This window comes from Triticum urartu, chromosome 2, assembly GCF_003073215.2.
Source record: "Triticum urartu cultivar G1812 chromosome 2, Tu2.1, whole genome shotgun sequence".
Classification (NCBI taxonomy): Eukaryota; Viridiplantae; Streptophyta; class Magnoliopsida; order Poales; family Poaceae; genus Triticum; species Triticum urartu.
The window spans coordinates 5,405,707-5,427,610 of record NC_053023.1 but is presented as its reverse complement, the minus strand read 5'-3'; the positions used below and the strand labels follow the sequence as shown (position 1 = coordinate 5,427,610).

At 44.6% G+C, this 21,904-nt stretch overlaps 5 protein-coding genes across 5 annotated transcripts; 2 read left to right on the top strand and 3 right to left on the bottom strand.

The window, feature by feature from the left end:
- Positions 1–1,361: 1,361 nt before the first annotated feature.
- On the top strand, positions 1,362–7,353 carry LOC125534989 (MDIS1-interacting receptor like kinase 2-like). The gene is made up of 2 exons (XM_048698049.1): positions 1,362–6,063; positions 6,187–7,353. The coding sequence occupies exons 1-2, from the start codon at positions 3,198–3,200 to the stop codon at positions 6,537–6,539; spliced, it is 3,219 nt and encodes a 1,072-aa protein (XP_048554006.1). The 5' UTR covers positions 1,362–3,197; the 3' UTR covers positions 6,540–7,353.
- A 649-nt stretch (positions 7,354–8,002) lies between these two features.
- On the top strand, positions 8,003–11,193 carry LOC125534990 (probable leucine-rich repeat receptor-like protein kinase At1g35710). Its single transcript, XM_048698050.1, has one exon. The coding sequence runs from the start codon at positions 8,214–8,216 to the stop codon at positions 9,663–9,665; it is 1,452 nt and encodes a 483-aa protein (XP_048554007.1). The 5' UTR covers positions 8,003–8,213; the 3' UTR covers positions 9,666–11,193.
- Positions 11,194–11,241: 48 nt separating this feature from the next.
- On the bottom strand, positions 11,242–13,140 carry LOC125540578 (leucine-rich repeat protein 1-like). The gene is made up of 7 exons (XM_048704187.1): positions 13,045–13,140; positions 12,825–12,957; positions 12,657–12,728; positions 12,422–12,565; positions 12,194–12,274; positions 12,027–12,082; positions 11,242–11,476 (listed from the first exon to the last, which is right to left on the bottom strand). The coding sequence occupies exons 1-7, from the start codon at positions 13,118–13,120 to the stop codon at positions 11,436–11,438; spliced, it is 603 nt and encodes a 200-aa protein (XP_048560144.1). The 5' UTR covers positions 13,121–13,140; the 3' UTR covers positions 11,242–11,435.
- Positions 13,141–13,950: 810 nt separating this feature from the next.
- On the bottom strand, positions 13,951–15,657 carry LOC125540577. Its single transcript, XM_048704186.1, has 2 exons — positions 15,416–15,657; positions 13,951–15,192 (listed from the first exon to the last, which is right to left on the bottom strand). The coding sequence occupies exons 1-2, from the start codon at positions 15,546–15,548 to the stop codon at positions 14,366–14,368; spliced, it is 960 nt and encodes a 319-aa protein (XP_048560143.1). The 5' UTR covers positions 15,549–15,657; the 3' UTR covers positions 13,951–14,365.
- A 1,891-nt stretch (positions 15,658–17,548) lies between these two features.
- Positions 17,549–18,403, bottom strand: LOC125540576 (zinc finger BED domain-containing protein RICESLEEPER 1-like). The gene is made up of 2 exons (XM_048704185.1): positions 18,244–18,403; positions 17,549–18,132 (listed from the first exon to the last, which is right to left on the bottom strand). The coding sequence occupies exons 1-2, from the start codon at positions 18,357–18,359 to the stop codon at positions 17,670–17,672; spliced, it is 579 nt and encodes a 192-aa protein (XP_048560142.1). The 5' UTR covers positions 18,360–18,403; the 3' UTR covers positions 17,549–17,669.
- Positions 18,404–21,904: the final 3,501 nt, after the last annotated feature.

Genomic DNA, 21,904 nt, shown 5'->3' with positions numbered 1-21,904 from the left:
TGCTGTGCTGCTTGCCTATCCTACTTCCAAGGCCGGTATTTATAGTCCGCGTGCGCACGAAGAAAAGCTTCACTCGAGTGTCCACCAATGTCCGATGATAATAGTCGCTCTCCTTTTTTGTGGGTACTATATATTTTTCTCCGGTTAGTCAACAAGGCTGCGAGCGACGTACTAGGTATTCATAGACCCACGTCGCTCCTGTCTCCCCGGCCTCTGCTTCCTTATCTGTAAAGGCTTCATCTGACGCTGTGTCTCTTTCTCTACTCTCCGCTCATCCCCTCACACATAGCCGTTTTTTTTTTTGAGTTACACATAGATGCTGAGTGCTGAGCGTTCTACCGCTTTTTTTAAGAAAGACCATCATGGCTAGCTTTATTGATTAATTAACAGAGATGCATCGTCTACGAGCTTGCTGACCAAACAATCTAGAGGCTCGTTAGTCCAACTAGAAGAAATTTTTTTACAATACTAAAACTAGCTAGCACATGCCCCGCTTGATTTGCTAATCAAAGACAATGCTTAAAGTTGAGCTTTCCAATCAAGGTAGAGATGTCCACACATTCCGTGAATATCGCTGCCGCCACGTCCCATCAAGTACTTTGACAGGAGCAACAGTTGATCACCGTTAGAGAGTCGGATTCCGCTTCAACCCGCTGGAACCGTATGTTGTTTGCCAAGTTCAGTCTGTCCCTCATCGCCATTGCCTCTGATATCATTGCGTCCGCTGCATAGGGGATAAGCTTACAGTGAGCTGCAAGGAAAAATACCTCATTCGTCTCTAATAATTGCTTCCGTAGCTCCAACTCCTTCATCCACAAAAAAGGCTGGGTCCATTGAGTTTGATGAACATTGTGTCTGGTTTCAACCATCTTGCCTCCTCTGTCACAACTATCTTCAACATGGCTCGCTGATAGTTGTATGTAATCGCTAAGACCGACAAAGGCCATCTTACCAACGCGGGCAACTCTCATTATATGTTATAAGGTGGTGTGTCCACCGGAGATACCAACATCCCACCACTACCACCTGTTCAATCTCCAATGTTAGCATTAGAGGTAGTGGCGTTTGATCAATCACTACTAGGGAAAACCTTATACACAGAATCTTAGCAGCAGCGCGGCACAAAAAGAAGCGCTACTGCTAATTAGCAGTAGCGCGGGTTTTTAACCCTCGCTACTACTAAGTTGATAGTAGTAGCGCGGGTTTTTAACCCTCGCTACTACTAAGCGGTCTCTACCGTGCCCCCCGACACATGCCATAGTAGTAGCGAGGGGTATAAACCCGCGCTACTACTAAGTTGATAGTAGTAGCGCGGTTTTATACCCCTCGTTACTACTAAGTACGAGGTAGGTGAAGTCGCCATATCCTCGGCCGAATCCCCATCTCCTCCCCCAAATGCATCCTCTCTTCCACCACTCTCTCCTCTCACTTTTCATACGCTCTCACATGGACCTCTTGCCCATGCACCCATCCTCCTCCATGGCGCCGAAAGAGGCCGCTGCCTCGCGCCACCGGCGTCTAGGAGCTCGCCGGTCTTCCACCGACGTCTAGGAGGCCGCCGCCCCGCGCCACCACATCGGAGCACCTTGCCACCGGTGACTAGCTCCGCTGCTCCCTACATCACCTTCCTCTCTCCCTCGGTTTTCCTTTTCTCTCTCTCCCTCTGGTTTGACTCACCCTCCCATGTCCATGCCCGTGCAGGTCGTCGCCATGGATGACCCGGAGCTATCTGGCATGGTCGGGAAGAGGAGCCCCATGCCGCGGCCTGGCTCTGCCATAGAAACGGGCCCTCTCCAACAGCCACTGCTGGATCTGGTCTTCCGCTGTCCGTTCATGCCTCTGGCGACGCCAATCATCGCTAGATCTTACCATTGCTGCCATTGACAGCACGCACGAGATCGGGATTTTTTTTGTTTTTGAAAGTAATAGCAGTAGCGCGGGGTATAAGACCCGCTACAGCTAATTAGCAGTAGCGCTGTTTGCAACGCACGCTACAGCTAACCATGTATAGCAGTAGCGTGTGTCAACGCGCGCTACTGCTACAAGTTAGCTGTGGCGCCGTATCAGTAGCGCGGGCACCCACGCTACTGATACACCCAAAACCCGCGCTGCTACTAGGCTTTTCCCTAATAGTGAATTGACAAGATATGCTCCATAATGACCGACCCAGATCGATCAACATTTGCTGCAGTGTTGATGAAATATGTCAATCCAAGGCGGCTCCACATATCTCTCGAGTGAATACACGTGAAGAATAGATGGTGTATATCTTCAGAGCTCTGATGGCAAATTGGGCACCCTCTAATTGCCCCGACGTGTCTATTAGCGAGCATACCTTTTAGGGGCAGAATTCCATGTAGTAAACACCGGCAAAATATTGAAACTTTACGTGGAATTTGTAGCCTCCATAATGTACACCACACCGCCGGAGTAGCAGAACCTCCCGGTCGACTGATGTCATTTGCATGTGCCCATGTTTTATGTAACCATTCACTACTAGGGAAAACCCTAGCAGTAGTGCGGGGTCCCGAGCTATTGCTAGGGCGCTACAGCTAACCTTTAGCAGTAGCGGTGGTTTGACCTGCGCTACTGCTAACTCAGTTGTCAGTGGTCAATATTGCTCGAGCTTTGCTAGAATTAGATTATTTCTATCCTTAATTTTCGGCCACCAGAGTAGCTTTAGCATCAGGAACGGTCAACATGAGGTCACAGTTTGGGACGAGCGCACTCAGGTTTATTTACAGATGGTTCAAGCTTAGTGCACTTGTACCTGTCATTCTACCCCCTTGAAAATCATGAGCACAGAGAGATCTTTTCGTTGAATCCAATGCTCACCTTTTCTTTCTTTGGTGGTTTCTTATGCAGGGACAACAAAGGGAAAGATATACACGCGAAACACGTACGTCGCCTTTTGTTTTTAAACTCCTCAAAGCTCACTACTTTGCAGACCTTTGCCTCGACCAGTACAAAAGCTTAAAGCCTCCAGTCCAAAATTCTAGGGTTAATTTACAAAGAACGCCCAGAACCAGAATTTACTTGGACACGGTTTCCACGCTAAGACGAGGCGACATTATTTCTGTAAAATTAGGACCCTTGCGTCCAGTCGTACGCGGTCTACCTACCATGAAGCTGCTTATAAGGTGAAGTTGCGCACAGTTTCGGAGGCATACACCAAGACCCAAGCTCCAACCACAGCCATGCGACTAGTCATGGAGAACTCCCCTCTCCTACGCTTCATCTCACTCACTGTCCCACTAGCCATGTTTCTCCAGGCCATGGCAGTGCCGTCTCTCCAAGAACAAGCAGGAGCCCTCCTTGCCTGGAAAGACACACTAGAAAGCCACCCTGCCCAGCTTCAATTCTGGGGAATGGGAAACAACACTAACTGGCCCTGCAGCTGGTACGGCATCGAGTGCAGCAAGTACCAGGCAACGCACCAAGAGGTGATCACCAAGATCTCTCTACGTGGGCTGCGGCTGAGAGGGGAGCTCGACGCCCTCAACTTCACGGCGTTGGCGACCCTGACGAGCATCCAACTCTCGCACAACAGGCTCACCGGGAGGATCCCTCCCGGCATTGTGTCACTCAGAGAGCTCCGGTTCCTGCTTCTTCAACGCAATCAGATAAGGGGCCCTTTATCACCTGCTTTAGCATCCTTGAAAAACCTACGGTGCTTAATGCTCCAGGAGAATAAACTCTCTGGTGAAATACCAAGGCAAATAGGAGAACTAGAGAATCTTGTTTCGCTTAACTTATCTGCCAATCACTTGTCTGGTCCCATCCCCAGTGAAATAGGGTACCTAAAGAAGCTTGTCTGGTTAGGTCTTGTCAACAACAACCTCATAGGCCCTATTCCAAGAACTTTAGGGAATCTCACTAAACTCACCATCTTGTACCTTAGAGGAAATTATTTATGTGGATATCTTCCTCCAGAACTAGGTTACCTGCTAAATTTACGAGAGATGTCCCTTAATGTAAATGAACTCATGGGTTCCATCCCTAATACCTTTGGGAGTCTAAATAACCTCACTCACTTGTATCTCTGGGAGAACAAACTTTTTGGGCCTATTCCTCCAGAACTAGGTTACCTGGTGAATTTAGAAGAGCTGGATCTTAGCATCAACAAACTCTTTGGTTCTATCCCTAATACCTTTGGGAATTTGGTTAAACTCACTAGCTTGCACCTAAGGGATAACCATCTTTCTGGATTTATTCCTCCAGAACTAGGCTACTTGGTGAAACTAGAAGATCTGGTTATTAGCAATAACACAATCATGGGTTCCATCCCGGATACCTTTGGAAATTTGACTAAGATCACTACCTTGCAACTCAGTGATAATCAATTGTTTGGACATATCCCTCGAGAAATCGGCAACTTAACAAATCTTGAGAAACTCGAGCTCTCCAATAACTACCTCTCCGGTCCTCTGCCACCCAATTTGTGCATCAGTGGCCAGCTAAAGAATTTAACTGCAGAAGATAATTACCTGAATGGATCTTTGCCATCAAGCTTGTTAAACTGTACAAGCCTGGTCAGAGTTCGTCTTGAAATGAATCAACTAGAAGGAGATATTTCTGCGATGGGAGCTCATCCAAATCTAGTGTACATAGATATGAGATCAAACAAATTATTTGGTCAATTATCTTATAAATGGGGGGAGTGTCGTAAACTTAACAAACTAAGTATCTCAAACAACAACATCACGGGTAAAATACCCACAAGTATGGGGCAGCTGTTTGGACTAAGGATACTTGATCTTTCATCAAACAAGCTTGAAGGGGAGCTTCCAAGAGAACTTGGCAATCTTAAAAAGTTATTCCACCTGAACCTCGCAGACAATTCGCTCCATGGAAGCATACCACAAGAATTTTGGGCATTGTCCAGTCTGGAGTTTTTAGATTTGTCATCAAATTACCTAAGCGGTTTGGTACAAGGATCAATTGAGAATTGTTTAATGCTTCACTCATTTAATTTGAGACAAAATAACTTCAGAGGAAGCATCCCTTCCATGCTAGGGGTGTTGCACAACTTAATGGACAAGTTGGATTTAAGTGAAAATTCATTTAGTGGGGCAATACCAAGCCAACTTAGTAGTCTAACCATGCTAGAAACTTTGAATCTTTCAAACAATGAACTTAGTGGCTTGATCCCATCGTCATTTAAGAGAATGGAAAGCTTGACATTGATTGATTTATCTTATAATGAATTAGAAGGGCCAGTACCAGAGAGTAAACTCTTCCGAGGAGCTCCAATCCAATGGTTCATGCATAATAAGATGATATGTGGTGTTGTGAAAGGATTGCCCCCTTGTAGTAGTCCAACCCAGAATGGAGGGAAGATGAAAGGATACAAAACACTTGCACTAGCCATGGTTACTACTACGATATGTCTTGTTCTTGTTGTATATATATTGGTGTTCCGACATGAGAGGAACAAATCAAAGTCAATTGTCAATTCTAGAGTTACACAAGAAAAAGTATTCTCTATTTGGAGTTTTGATGGGGCAAATGTGTTCAAGCAAATTGTGGAAGCAACCAACAATTTTAGTGAGACCCATTGCATTGGAACAGGGGGATATGGATCTGTCTACAAAGCTAGAGTTTCAGCATGTGAAATATTTGCGGTGAAGAAGATACACACGATACAAGATGACTGTTGTGTGAACGAGGCAATGTTCAATTCTGAAATAGAGGCATTGGTGCGGATTCGACATCGAAACATCGTCAAACTATTTGGGTATTGTTCCTCTAGACAAGGAAGGTTCCTTATCTATGAATATATGGATAGACGTGACTTAGCGGAAATATTGAGATCCAATGCAAGAGCAATCGAGTTAGACTGGAGAAGGCGGATACATATTGTACTGGACGTGGTTCATGCTTTGGCATACATGCATCATGATTGTTCGTCACCAATAGTCCACAGAGATATAACGAGCAACAACATTTTGCTTGATCTGGAATATCGAGCTTGCATTTCGGACTTCGGTACTGCTAAAATTCTCGATATTGATGGCCAGAATATTACAAGGCTTGCAGGGACAAAAGGCTATCTTGCCCCAGGTAAACAAAAATCAAACCTTAACAACTAGTTTTGTGGATGTGATGTATTTTGATCATTATGATGATCTTTGATCAATTTACTTGCAGCACATACATACGCTAATTAGATTATAATAATTGCAGAGCTAGCATATACAGACAATGTGACAGAGAAATGTGATCTATATAGCTTTGGAGTTCTTGTTTTGGAGTTATTTGCAGGATGCCATCCAGGTGATTTGCTCTCATCCCTCTCATTGAGAACCAAAAATAATGATGTTTACTTACAGGATCTGCTGGACTTGAGGCTCGTGCTACCAGATGCCGCAACCACTAGAGAAATATACTCCATGCTCAGGGTTGCAGTTCAATGCCTTGAGCCGAGTCCATCACGCAGACCAACGGCACGGCATGCCAGTGACGAGTTATCAACGATTAAAGCATGTGCAAATCATATTGATTTTATACATGCTAGGCTCATCATTCCTACACAGTAGTGCCTATGTCTATGGATGACGTGATTGTGCCATGTAATTTCTTATATACCACCTAGGTACTTCCTTGGAAAGCATAGTGAACTTGAACTAATGTAAGCATCTTAGTACCATAATTAAACTAGGTATAATTCTTGTTAATATTATACAATGCAGGATGTAGGGTTTTACCTCATGACGAGGGCCCGAACCTGGGTAAAACATTGTGTCCCTACTTCTCCTGTTACCATCTAGCTCAGATCACCAAGCTTGGAACCCCCTACCTGAGATCTGCCAGTTTTAGCACCGACGCTACTCTAATCCATATACAAACGTTGTTCCTACATAGATCAACATAGAACGTAGAAATCTGGCATAGATAACATATAAACATAATCTGATTGGACATAGAAACTTAACACAATCCGATCGAAAAGTGCCCGCCACCCGAGTTCATCACTTAACGACTTGATACGAATTAAAATTAGAGGCTGATTTCACCACTTCCTTGCCGGACGCTTCCCCTTGGGATCTCGGTGGCTGGACTCGGCGTAGGCGTCGGTGTCCCCGGGCGCGTCATCATCATCATCGCTGTTCAAAGCGGAGGAGGACGGCAATATGAAGATGCCCGCCATGTGCCGGGCGGCGCGGGTCTGCTCTCCTCGGAGCCATGCTCCTCTCTTCACCGTCGTCGCTGGCTGCATCGCCAACCACTCCGACTCTTGGAGCGCCATGCGGAGCACCTGGCATTTTGCGGCAATGACGACGGGCGTCCGTCTCTGCGGAAGTGTAGAAGCAATATCTATGTCTTCTACAGTCCTTTTTTTGGCATGAATATACGATGGAAGCAATATCTGTACATGCATGACTATGCTGGTTTTTTCACAAATGATCGTTTTTGTAACAGCAATCTGCAAGCACAGTGAGCGTGCTACAACATGATCGTATCCACTAAATATATACATTTGCGAAACATGTCGGCATGCCGTATTTCCTTTGAACAGTATCTGAAGCTCAATATCAAGTGTCCATGTCTAACCTTCCGTGGAGTCCAACTTTGCAGCTGGAATCAAACTGATCATTGGCGTCCATCGAGTCCAACTTTTCAGCTGGAATCAGACTTTTTTGCCTTCCCTTGGACCTGGGCGGACGACCTGTCCTGATCGTGCTATAATATAACTGGCGTACGCCAATCTGCTGATGGTGAGTCTTTAGCAGTACACTCCGAGAAAGGGTTTCCCCCGGTTTTGTATTACAAAGCAACCACCACGATACAGCCAATGATAGGTGCTGAGGCGGAAGCAGCACAGTCACGCCTAAAAGAAACGGACCACACAGCAAACGAGGACTGACTCAAACCGTACATGGAGCTGTCTCAAGACTAAAGAGTCGTGTGTGGGAGCTACACCCATGAAAAATGCCAAGGATCGTGAAACTGATATAAGATGACTCCGTGACGTTTCACAGGCATAAACAAAGAACCAGTTCCTACCATGCAAGTCATGGCGACCTCCCCTCTCCTCACACTCATCTCACTCGCTCTCCTACTAGCCACGTTTCCACCAGCCATGTCTCTCGTGCCGACCCTGGAAGAGCAGGCAGGAGCCCTCCTCGCCTGGATATCCACACTCCAAAGCCACCCAGCCCAGCTGCAAACCTGGGGAAGGGGAAACAACGGTACATGGCCATGCAGCTGGCATGACATCATGTGCAGCAAGCATCCGGGGAAGGGGAAACAATGGTACATGGCCATGCAGCTGGCACGGAATCGAGTGCAGCAAGCATCTGGGGAAGGTGATCACCGAGATCTCTCTGCCGGGGCTGCGGCTGAGGGGGGACCTCGGCACCCTCAACTTCACGGCGCTGCGTACTCTTACGAGTATCCACCTCTTCAACAATCAGATAAGGGGCTCCCTCCCACCCGCTTTAGCATCACCCTTGCCTAACCTGCGGCACCTAATGCTCCAGGAGAATGAACTTTCCGGTGAAATACCATGGCAAATAAAACACCTAGAGAGTCTAGTGGGGCTTGACTTGTCAGCCAATCACTTATCTGGTCCCATCCCCACTGAACTAGGCTACCTACAGAAACTAATTAGTGTAGATTTAACGAGCAACAACCTCACAGGCCATATTCCAAGAAGTTTAGGGAAGCTCACTAAACTCACTCTCTTGTACCTTGGTGATAACAAACTCTCTGGATATATTCCTCAAGAACTAGGTCATCTCTTGAATTTGCAAGAGTTGTCTCTTAGGCAAAACAACCTCACCAGTTTCATCCCTGATACTTTTGGGGGTTTGATTAACCTCACCGCCTTGTACCTATGGGGTAACCAACTTTCCGGGCATATTCCTCCAGAATTAGGGCACCTCGTAAGTCTGAAAATATTAGATCTTAACTTCAACAAACTCAAGGGTTCCATCCTCGATACCTTCGGGTGTCTCATTAACCTCACTGTTCTGTATCTATGGGATAATCAACTTTCCCGTCAAGTCCCTCGAGAACTAGGTTACCTACTGAATCTTGAAGATTTGGATCTTAACAAGAACCAACTCATGGGATCCATTCCCCCTACATTTGGGAATTTGACTAAGCTCACGACATTGTACCTTTACCGTAATCAATTCTCAGGGTATCTTCCTCGAGAACTAGGTTACTTGGTGAATCTACAAATGTTGGATCTTAGCACGAACAAACTCATGGGTTCCATTCACGATTCCTTTGGTGGTTTGATTAGCCTCATTGGCATGTATCTATGGGATAACCAACTTTCCTGGAAAGTTCCTCCAGAACTAGGTTACCTGGTGAATCTGGAAGATTTGGAACTTAACAAGAACCAACTTTCTGGGTGTATTCCTCGAGAACTAGGTAAACTTGCCAATTTAAAAGCATTGAATCTTGGCAAAAACAACCTCGTAGGTTCCATCCCCAACTTCTTTGGAAATTCAAGTAAGCTCACTACCATGTTCCTTGCTGATAATCAGTTCTCTGGATACCTTCCACAAGAAATAGGTTTCCTGGTGAATTTACAACGGTTGGATGTTAGCACAAACAAATTGATAGGTTCTATCCCCGATATCTTTGGAAATTTGACAAAGCTCACCACCTTGCAACTCAGTTACAATCAATTATTTGGACAAGCTCCTTGAGAAATTGGCACCTTAATGGATCTTGAGCTACTGCAGTTGGATGGTAACAATATATCTGGTCACTTGCCACCTGAGTTGTGCGCTGGAGGCTGGCTGAAGAATTTAACTGCATCTGGTAACAACCTGAATGGACAACTACCGTCAAGTTTGATACACTGCAGAAGCCTAGTCAGAGTTTGTCTGGAAAGGAATCAAATAGAGGGATATATCTCTGCTTTAGGAGTTCACCCAAATCTTGTGTATATGGATATGATCTCAAATAAACTGTTTGGCCAATTATCGTATACCTGGGGGCAATGTCGTAATCTTTTGATGCTACGCATCTCAAACAACAACCTTACAGGGAGGATACCCGCAAGTATGGGGAGACTATCTCAGATAGGGCTTCTTGACCTTTCATCAGACAAGCTTGAAGGAAATATTCATTGTTGGTAATGGTACTTCTACGAGAGTGAAATCAGCCTTCTTCCAAAGGACAAAATTCATTGTTGGTAATGGTACTTCTACGAGATTCTGAGAGGATACGTGGTTAGGGGAGACGCCTCTAGCTCTCCAAATTCTTCTCTCTATAATATTGTTCAGCGTAGAGATGCTTACGTTGCAATAGTATTACAGTCCAACCATCTAAATATTCAATTCAGGAGGACGTTAGCGGGAAACCGTTGGGAAGCCTGGCTCCATCTTGTGAGAAGATTAATGGATGTTCACCTCTCTCAACAGCCAGACCAGTTGCACTGGAAACTAACTCAGAACGGAGTGTTTTCAGTGAAATCCATGTATTTGGATATTATCAATTCTGGCACTATTCACCGTTCTATGCATATTTGGAAAGTCAAAGTGCCCTTAAAAATTAAAGTGTTTATGTGGTTTGTCCACAAGCAAGTTATTCTAACTAAGGACAATTTGACAAACCGTAACTGGACATGATCGTGAAGATGTAGTTTTTGCGAACATGATGAATCTGTCAAACACCTCTTTCTTGATTGGCCAATGGTGAAAATTTTATGGCGGTCTGTTCACATAGCGTTTAACATTACTCCTCCCAATACCATCCACACGTTATTCGGGACATGGCTGGATGGAGTTGAGTTAGAAACCGCGAAACATATTCGTATAGGAGTATGTGCTTTATTATGGGCTATATGGAACTGCAGGAACGATTTGGTTTTTAACAGAACAACACATATTCATTTCTTGCAGGTTATTTTTCGGGCCACTACACTAATCCGTATGTGGTCGCTACTCACTCCGACGGATGCCAGGGAGCGTATGGTTACTGGGTCTATCTATTGGGAGACGGTAGCACAAGCTATCTTCAACCGTTTTGGATGGCGGTCATGTAATAGGATAGGTGTTTAGTTTCCTATCTATCTTTTTTCCGCCGGTTGTGGCTATCTCGTTTTCATGCTTTTGCTCTTTGTGAGCCTTTTTGTTATTTGAGACTTTGAGACTTTGTTGAATATTTTGCTTATTAATAAGATGGCCTCATGCATCACTCCGATGCAGATGCCGGGGGATAACCTCCTTTTCGGAAGAAAAAGAACTTCATATGTTCATATTCATTTCATATGTTCATGCATAAACAAAGTTGTACCGGTTCATACGTTCATACTCATTTCATTTTGCGGGGACAGAGGTAACCTCATGGGTTCCTCTTTAAATAATGGGATGTAATTAGGTCCATTAACTTCAGCTGTCCCTACGGCTAACAGCTCTAAAAGACGAATCTTTTCAGTTTGTGCTTCCAGTTCCATTATTTCTAGATCCTGCTTAGCTTGCAGTCTTGAGTGTATCCTGGATGATGAAGGCCACTGCAAGGATGCCAAGTGAGCAATTATTTGTGTGAACACATAAATAAATGCATATACAAAAGGAATAACCACATGGAAAGCCTAAACCATCAAAGGTGTAGATCGCAAAAGGAGTGCAACATCACACAAGAGCACTACCAAATGTTATTTCCGATCTATTTTCAAAATTTTAGCCTAAAATTTATATGCCATCTAAGAAAATTTCAAATACGAATTTAGTTTACACATTCATAGTATGAGAAGATCATATTTTTTGCTATGAAGAGATATTGGGCGTACCACTAATATTTATGGAACAGTTTATCCTTCTTTTGCGGGGAGAAGAGTTTATGCTTTATGTATCACCTAATACATGTTATCTTTTAAAATCAAATTTATTGCAATGCAAAGATCATTGTACAGTAGTGCCTAGACGCAATTTTTTCATATTTTCTTATGATTTTTTAGTAGTGCTATCATGCATTATTGGTAGCGATGTAACATCAGCCTTGTCGCACGAGAACTTCTCCCCGCCACAAAGAAATACACGAGCGCATATATGCTTATATACCTCTGCGCCGTCGAGATGATCTGACAGTGCCTTCCAGATTGTTTTTGGCAACATTACTGCAAGATAATGAATAAGAAATTAATATGGTGTCTCGGTTCAACTGACCGGGAATAAATAGGAACATTAGTAAAAGTAATGTGGTGTTTGAAATGAGCTGCACTACTCACAGTTCAGCCAAGTTCCCCACAAGAACAAGAGAGAGAATCTCCGGCGGAACTGTGCCAGTCAGCATATTCCCGTTCAGCCGCCTGCAAGGAAGAAACAAAACTTGTCATTTTGTACTTAGAAGATTGCACCTTCTCTGTATTGGTGGTTTAACATACAATGTTGCAATGCACGTTAATTATCATTTCTTCATCTTTGTGTAATACTTGTAATGTGACCAGAAGTCATACAGATAACGCAGCGTCTGGATGGCCCCGAGCGAGGCCGGTATGGCTCCAGTGAGAAGGTTGTCATAGAGATGAAGAGTGATCAGGCTTGTCAGGTTGCCCAAGGTCGCTGGTATCGATCCGGTGATGTTATTTGCATACAGCTCACTACATGCAAAGACGAGGAGGTCAATCCCTGGTGTAGTGTACGTGCAACAGCAATGTCTCTGCTTGGCAGCAAGGTTGCAGATCTTCTTACAGATACTGAAGATGCTGAAGACCTCCCAGCTCCGGAATCAGGGGGCCTGAGATGCCCGCCTTGCCCAAATCCCTGCACCGCATGCACAGTGGAAACAAACAATCAGAGGCATATTTATGTATATCCTTTAAACAAGGCCGGAGAAATGAGAAAGAAAAGTGAACATACACACGGACAACGGAACCGTCGCTGGAGCAAAAGACATGAAACCAGGTGCAGGGATCGGGAAGGGTTGGATCCCAGCTCTGCAGCACGTTGTTGGGGTCCTCCCACGCCTGCCTTTGCGCGTAGAGGATGTCGCCTTCAGATCTCAACCATTACAAACTAGCGTAAGTATTCCTGGAAACTAGAGTTGCAAATATATGACCATGTGCATGTACCTACGTACCTTCTACGTTGCAGCTTGCAAGAATTGCAAGAGCAAGGAGGCTTGTCAGGAGAGCTACTGCAAAGTGAGTCACCATTGCGCTTGGAGCCTGAGATGTCTTATTTTGGGTTGGTGGTACTGGTGGAGCGATGGCAGGCTTTTTATATGCACTTGTGCAGAAGGAAATTTCCCTCCCTCTACTGAACAAGATGCCAACACACATACGTACGCACATACGCACACAAACGTATGGTTATATGTCTTTGTGACGAAAGATAAGAAAATAGAAACAAATTAACATACTAGGTTATTTTAGTCTTGCAGAGAGTGATTGCCAACCATGTGCAATTATTTAGTTGCCGGCCATGCATCCAGGCCGGCTGGTGAAGAAGTGGCAAATGGAGACATTATGTAAGAAGCAAATGCACGAGTTTTCAGAGGTAGCTTAACTAGGAGAAAAGATTTAGCATGCCAAGGAGGTAGATCTCACTTTTTAGATTAAAAAAATGCTGGTTGATGACCATTTACTACATAAAATTTGCTTACTTGAGACGAACAGTAACCTAGCCAACAGTTCCCTCCCCCTTGCCCCTCCTCCTCGGCGTTGTTGCGGACAGCGCCGGGGTTCTCTTCCATGTGGTCGGCATCGACCGTGGGCTAGGATTTCACAGTTGTGGGCACAGGAACATACGTGGGGGGAGCGGCAGTGCTGGTGTCGGTGCGGCGGCTTCGCTGCTGCTTGTGGCGGAACCGGCGCGGAGGTTGTTGACCGTTGTGGCGGCAGCAATGCTCGCCATCTCCCTCCTGAACAGGAATGGGAGCCACTCTCCTATTTAAAGCGGTGCCCAAGCCAGTGACATGCTTCGCACATGCCCTCCAGTTTGCACTGCTTCGACAATCTTCTACTGTTACGAACAAGGTACTGCTTCACCTCATCCCCATGCACCACTTCCAATGCTGCTTTCCTAGCTCTACCTAGCTTGTGTCTGCTAACTTCCATGTTAAATTTCTTCCTAACTTTCCTTGAAAATGTAGCTAGAGAAATCTTCTCATTATCTCTGAACTTCTCCACATATTTGCTAGCAAGAAAGGGGGCTGTTAGTTCTTTGACATCCCAGACCTTCTCACAAGTGTGCTCTGCAATTAAAGTCTTCACAAGAAAAGATTGTGTCCTATTGTCATTGACAGCCACTAGTTTCCAAGGGCAACCCTCTTCACACACTGCCTCAAATCTTTGTTTATTATTTTTTTTCTTCCTAATTTGCACCCTGTTCTTCACTGCATACTGTGCTACTACTTTCCTAAGGAGCTCCACAGAATCAAAAACCATGCCCAGCTTGAATTAAGGGTTTTCCATGTCAACAGCTGGGTTAAATGGTTTAAACCTATAAATGGGTTTCTCCTTCTTTTTTTTCTTCTTATACTCCTCATCATCAGAGTCACTTTTATGTTTTCTATCCCAGTCATCCTCTTCTGGCAGCTGCAAATCATCTTCATACACATCATCTGTCCCAGGAACATGCCTGTACTCAGCACCAATACTTTTGCCTTTCTCAATCAAAGCATCGTGCACAACAGCATCTACATTCTTGTCATACTCCTCATCATCCTCCTCCATTCCATAATCACTGTCATACCAAGTAGGATCTATGTCTGAATCACATTCATACTCTTCTTCTGAAACTTCTGAATTTTCTGATATATCTGCATCTTCTTGTTGCTCTGAATTTTCTGCCTCCTCTGACAGTTTCTCTGTTTTCATCTTCTTGTCCTTTCTAAGTGGACTAAATATAACTTTGGGTAGAACAGGGCAACCTTTGAACACAATGTCATCTTCCTCCTGCATCTCAGGTTTTCTGATATGCCTGACAAACAAAACCAGTACCTTTGAGTGAACAAAGGCTTTGGCCATCTTCTGACAGTGAACTTCCAGGATGATTTCCACCATATCTGCAAGTGTTTTTCCAGGTGGGCACCAATACATAATTTTCTCATGATCAGGATCATTCAATTGTGCTAGCATGTAGTAGATGTAGTCACTGCAAAAAGTTCTTCTGTCCAAATTGTCAAACCAACATATCTTCTCATCCAAATATGTCAGATTCACTCCCTTCCCCACAAAAAACCCACCATGATGCACCTCCACACTGAATTTCACTGATTCATAACCTACATTCAACAATGGACAGTGCATTCAATAAATACATTCAAAAAACACACTACTAACCCTAGCTGCTATCCTCAAAAATATTATGTGATACAAATCGTAGATGAATACCAACACACCCTAACTACTACTGCTCATTGAAGTCATAAAACTACTACGATGCTCCAGCGATCATCATCTATTGCCGAAGGGAGAAAACCCTAACTAAATTGGGGGAAAACTTACCGTATATCGGCCTCCCATGCGCTTCGGTCCTCAGGAGTGGCAACTCCATCGCCGGATCCACAGTCGTCGCCGATGACTGACTTGCCGCCGACCAGCTTGCCGTGCCAGCGGCGCCGCCTGTCTCCTCTCCCATCGGCGAAGAACACGAACATGCAGAGAACAGAGGAAAGGGGGGCTATGCGCCTTTTGCCCTGGATCCAGGGGTCTTTGTGCAAAAAACGATGCAGTCCAGAGGCCTCACGTGCGCCGCGCGTGACAGCGAAACAGAAAAAACCGGGCGACGACGCGGTTCAGCTGGTGTGTGTGACTTGATTGCACCCGTAACGCAAGTTCTGCGACGGGTTTTTCTGGTTTGCAAGTAGTGTGACTTAAGTGCACCGGCGGTGCAAGTTCTTAGACCGCCAGTGTTATTTACTCAACAAGGTCGGGGAGAATCCTTGCCTGGGGCAACTGATGCAAACGATGGTGTCTCGTGTGGATGTCATCTCCTCCTTGGAGGCGTTATCATTTCCTTGTTTGTTCCCTTCTCAGGCACCTGGGGAAGCCCTAGGCCAGGTTTACTAGGCCACATGAGAGGGCATCGTCTCCTCCTTGGAGGTGTATCCTGGGTGCCCATGGAGTCCACGGGAGTGGGAGCTGGAGGTCGTGATCTCGCCGATCTCTTCGGCGAGGCTTAGGCACATGGTCTCGTCGGTCTCTGCAGCGAGGCTTAGGCACTGTGTCATTTTGGTGATGGTTTCTGCTATGGGCATGAGCCTTTGGAGCGCAACATACAGTGCCAACAACACCAAAATCTAAAGGTATGTTTTATAAGATGACGATTTGACCTGTGAAGATGTACGGGCTAGAATGTTAGCCAACTAAAAGGCAAACTGTCTAACAGTTAGGTGTAGCATAGAAGCGCATGTTGAGATGGATAGCTACACAAGAAATGATCGGTTCAGAATGATATATGTGATAGAGTTGGCATAGCTTGTCCAACATTATTTTTGATAGTTTGGACATGATCCTAGTGCTCAACCATTATAGCTCAGCCTGGACACGATCCGGGCCGGTCCGGTCCCGGTCCGAGCCGGCGTTTGGACCGGCCGCCGGTGGTTCGGTCCGGACCGGACCGAACTGTCAAACGAGCTAGTATTCTAGGACCGGACCGTTGGGGTGCCAGCTCGGTCAGGCCCGAGAGGACCGGCCAGCTTTTAGCTCCTATTTGTTGCCAGGAAGTGTATATTTGCTCCTTTTAGGTCGTATTTGTTGCCAGGCAGTGTATGTTTAGGCATCTGCTGGTTTTGGAGAGTAGATTAATCAAAAGTACAACAACAACACTACTGTTAGCTACTACCTAGGCTGTGTTCTACTGTTTAGGCATCACATACTGACATGGATGTAATATGACAAGTCATCAGTGATCACTACAGTTTTCAGATAAGTTTGGACCGAAACAGCGGAAATATCACAGCCACAAACAACTAATTTGGACAGCAAGCACTGGACTAAATTTGGACAGCAAGAATAACTAAATTTGGACATCATTTCCTTTGTTTTCTGGACATCCACAAACTGATTTTGACAGAAAAGATGGCACAAATCAGGTTAAGCACAAATATCACATCCACAAACATAAGGTCTTATCATCATCGAACGACACGATTACAAACTTGCAATGATAATTCCAAGTCCATGTCAATTGACAAGTTGAACATAACACAAATGAGAGGTTCATCTCCAAGCTAGCAGTGACAATTCATAGTTCATGACTTGAAAGGTTCCAACATAACAGAAATGCAAAAGTAGCCTTCACATGAGAAAGATCACTTTGACATTCATCTCCAAAATAGCAAGATCAACATCCACATGATGAACGTCTACAAGTAAGATAATCAACATTCACATAAATAATACTTGGTATCGTATGACAAGTGAAACATGTAGGAAGAATAGTTACCAATCATTGATCTCCTCCACCACAATGGGTAACTTGATGTTCTCAACATCATCCTCTTCATTCTCATCCCTTGGCTACAAGTGTGGATGTTAGACAAATGCTCACATCACAAACAACAAGACCAAAAAAGAAAGAAAAAAAGGTAAGGAAAAGATGGCAAACATACCACCAGATTCAAGTCAACATGAGCACCCTTGATATAACTTGCACCACAAACTAATGCCTCCACCATAACCGGTTTTAACGAACTCCTATAGTCATCTAATACGACACAAGTTGACAAAATAGTTTGAGGATGAGAAGTTGACAAGTTTATAACCAAAGTTCAATAGTACGAGTTGACATACCTAAAATCCTCCCGGTCGTGCTGAAGGTAGATTCCGAAGACACGGAGGTAGCCGGGATAGTAAGGAACCTCCTGGCTATCTTGGCCATAATTGGGTACCTAGGAGCATTGTCTTTCCACCAACCAAGAAGATCAAGAGCCTTGTTGCGAGGGGCAACCTCATCCTCTAAGTAGTTCCTCAACTCACTCTTTGATATTCTTGTTGAACGGGATGATAAGAAGGACTCGTACCCAGCTTGAACCGGGATACTAGGAATGTTTGTAGAGGAAGATGAGCTTTCTCCATTTCCAGCTCGCTTATCTTGAGCAACACATTTGTCATACAAGGCCGCCAACTCTTTCTCCACGATTTTGATCTCAGATCTAAACCTCGTACTTCCTTCTCCATATAGTTCTCCAAAGGCCCACTCTATGTAACCCATCTTGTACCTAGGATCAAAGATGATAGCATTGGAGTGAATTAGAAAGCATACGAGTAAAAGCAACAAGCATATGAGTAAAAACAGCAACCATTGGAGTAAAAACAGCAAGCATGTGTACCGTGGATCAAAGATGGTTGCGATCACCATGGCATTGTTCTTTTCTTCCCAATATTTGTCAAACTTCTCCAACATTGCTTCACCCATTTCCTTGTAGTGGTCACTATCACTAGTCATTGCATGTTTGATTGCAAGCTTGACGCCAACAATGTATGGGTAGAAGATGTTCGAAATGGGATATAAACTTCCTAAAAATGCTTTTGTCACCTCAGCCAAACTCCCAAGTAATGGAGAGATAAGGTCATACATGTCCCACTCTGCGTTTGTCGGCGCCCAAGCATAGTTGGCAGTCGAACCAGCATGAGAGGTCAAGGCTTCCTTATATCCACGGGCAGTGCTAATCATCTTAAAGGTTGAACTCCACCTTGTTTTACAATCCAGGTGTAAATGATTACCAACTTTGACACCCAAGCTTTTGCAAGTGGCAACAAAAGCATGGAGACGAGAAGGTGACCTCTTGAAGTACTTCACCATCTCTCTCAAGCTGTTTATCAAATTATCTAAGATCGCTGTCCCATCTTGCACGACCAAGTTGAGGATATGTGCACAACAACGGATATGAAAATATTGGCCTTCGAAGTCCTTACCTACAAAATACAAGCATATGAGCATAAATAGCTTCTATATTAGCATATACAACAAGCATATGAGCATAAATAGCTTCTATATTAGCAAAACAGCAAGCATATGAGCATATATAGCTTCTATATTAACATATACAGCAAGCATATGAGCATAAATAGCTTCTATATTAGCATATACAGCAAGCCTATGAGCATAAATAGCTTCTATATTAGCAAAAACAGCAAGCATATGAGCATAAATAGCTTCTATATTAGCATATACAGCAAGCATATGAGCATAAATAGCTTCTATATTAGCATATACAGCAAGCATATGAGCATAAATAGCTTCTATATTAGCAAAAACAGCAAGCATATGAGCATATATAGCTTCTATATTAACATATACAGCAAGCATATGAGCATATATAGCTTCTATATTAACAAAAACAGCAAACATATGAGCATATATAGCTTCTATATTAACATATACAGCAAGCATATGAGCAAAAAACAGGATACAATCATACCTCTCCGAAACAGGAACTTGGCCTTCAAAGCATCGTCGCACCATCATTGTTTGAAGCGTTGTCATGTGACGGACATAATTTTGGTCTCAATATTCCATTCTGTCACACACGCATAGAGAGCATCCGCAATGACATTTCTAGAGTGAGGAGGATCCAACTCTATGAAAGCAAGCACACGGGTTTGTAAGTTCCAATTCCCATCTATATAGTGTGCAACCACACACATGTAAGATAAGGTTTGGTTGCTTGTCCACAAATCTGTAGTTAGACATATGGAGCTCACACCCTTTAGGAGAGATTTAAGCACCTCTTTTTCGTTCTTGTAAACCCTCATGCACTCGGCTCGTATTGCCTTCCTTCCAATGGGTTTATAATTTGGATTCATGCACTTCATTAGAATGTTGAACCACTCATGTTCAACCATTCTAAATGAATACTCATGCACACATATCATCTTAGCAATAAGCTCCTTAACGATTCCTTGGTTGTACTCAATAGAGGGGTGCATTGTTGGACCACTTGTTGGACCATTGATTCTGCGCAGTTCAGGAGTTGTTTGGATGGCATTCCTAGCCATCTTGTCCCTTAAACCTTCACATTTTAACATATGCCTTCCAATAGTTGAGGTGCTGCCACCTTGCGTATACGCATACCTCTTTTTGGGACAATAATTACAAACAGCCTTCAACACCATCTCTCCGGGATGCTCCGTTGATGCCTCTTTGACCTTGTGAAAATGGGCCCAAACATCCGATGACATCCTAACAGGAGCATTGGCTCTTGGCCTCTTGTTCTTTTTCTTTTTCCTTTCTCTTGCCTCCTCCTCACTAGAAACAACATGCACAAGTGATTCCTCGGACATAGTGTCACCTTCTAGTTCATCAGCTGATTCCTTATACCCTTCTGATGTATCATCATCCGACATATCAGCACTCGCTTGTGGTGGGACTATAAACAGATTCTGCTCCTCATATTCCTCATCGTCCTTCTCCTCGTCCTCGTCCTCCTCCTCCTCGTCGTCTTCTACCACCTAACACACATGAGCACACAAATAAGCAAACAACACCTATAAGGTTATATGGAAATATGGCTACATCAAGCATCAAGTAAAGCAAACTTACAATAGTAGGTGCATGAGGCAACTCGGAGCAGGTTGCGGAGCCAGAGGCAGCGGCTTCCGCGGCACGCACGCCGGCACCGGTGCAGTCGGGGAGACGCGGAGGAGGTGGAGGGTGTCTTTTTAACCTACAAATCAACTCTCCCGCTGGGGCATTGGGAAAGTCTTTCGCCTTCCTAATCTACACCTTAGGCTTCTTCTTCTTCCTCGGAACCGGCGGAGGCAGCGCCGAATCTTGCCTAATTAGGTAATTCACGCTCTTCTCCTTTGCCTTCGCCTTCGCATTCTCCTTACCAGCACCCTTTCCCTTCTCATTCCCCTTCTCCTTCACCATTATCTACAAAAAAACAGCACATAATATCTGCAGTCAGTACATCAATCAAGTGCAAAAAAATCATCTTCTTCTTTTTGTAGCATAGAAAATCATCTAGTACTAGTGCAAATAAACATAATTATCTCCTGACCATTATCTACAAAAAAACAGCACATAATCCCCTTCATCCATTAACATCACTCAATAAGACATAAATGTATTGCAAGGACTGGAGCTGTAACTAACTATTACCACATAAACCTGGATAAACTACCTATCGCCCTTAAATTAGTAGTCAATTGACCAGTAAAGTTAATAGATTTCTTACGAAATCTGAAACATAGTAGCAGCATCAGGTTGTAAGGGGCTATTGATACCGCTCAGCATAGGTTAAGTTCCAAAAGCAATTAAAGGTTGCAAGCACTTACCAAAGTATAGTAAACCAAACAAGCTATCATAGTCTATTGATGGTTCACAAGCACAGTGGGGAAAAGGTGCCTATTGATTACTAGTACTTCATTCCCATTCTCCTTCACTACATCTCCTGAAACTCTTGACTAATTATCTCCTGACAACTTATCAGGTCAAGCAACACCTGGTGCCTATATGCCAAATCCTGGGAATGCATCTTTCAGTGCTACAACTCAATCCTCTCATGCACAATTCCCAGGCATGTTACGCATGTACCATCTGCAGCAGCCTCCCTCAATCGTAAGTCCACATCCAATGGTACAGGTTAGAGAAAGATTACGTCTTCCTCTTCGTGGAGCTCGGTGAGGAACCAGGGAAGGACGGACCGACGGCATGCTGGCCTTGCTGCCTCCCCGATGTACACGTGCTCCTCCAGCTCGGACTCGGATGAGATGGCACCGTCGGTGAAGGGAGAGGCCGCGGGTCAGGCTGAGCCACGGGCAACGACGCCGTCGCCTTAGGGTTAGGGTTAGGGATAGAACAGAGGAGGAGGCACTGCCTCTGTTTGCAGAAGGAATCGAGCGAGGAGGGGGAATGGAATGAGGGGGGAGGGGGTTGCTCGGCTCGGGGGCTCGGGGCCTCGATCTGTTACACAGTTTATGGGCCTTGCGCCATCGGTCCGCTCGGTCGGCCCGGTTAAAGACCGGACCGGACCGAACTTTTTTCAG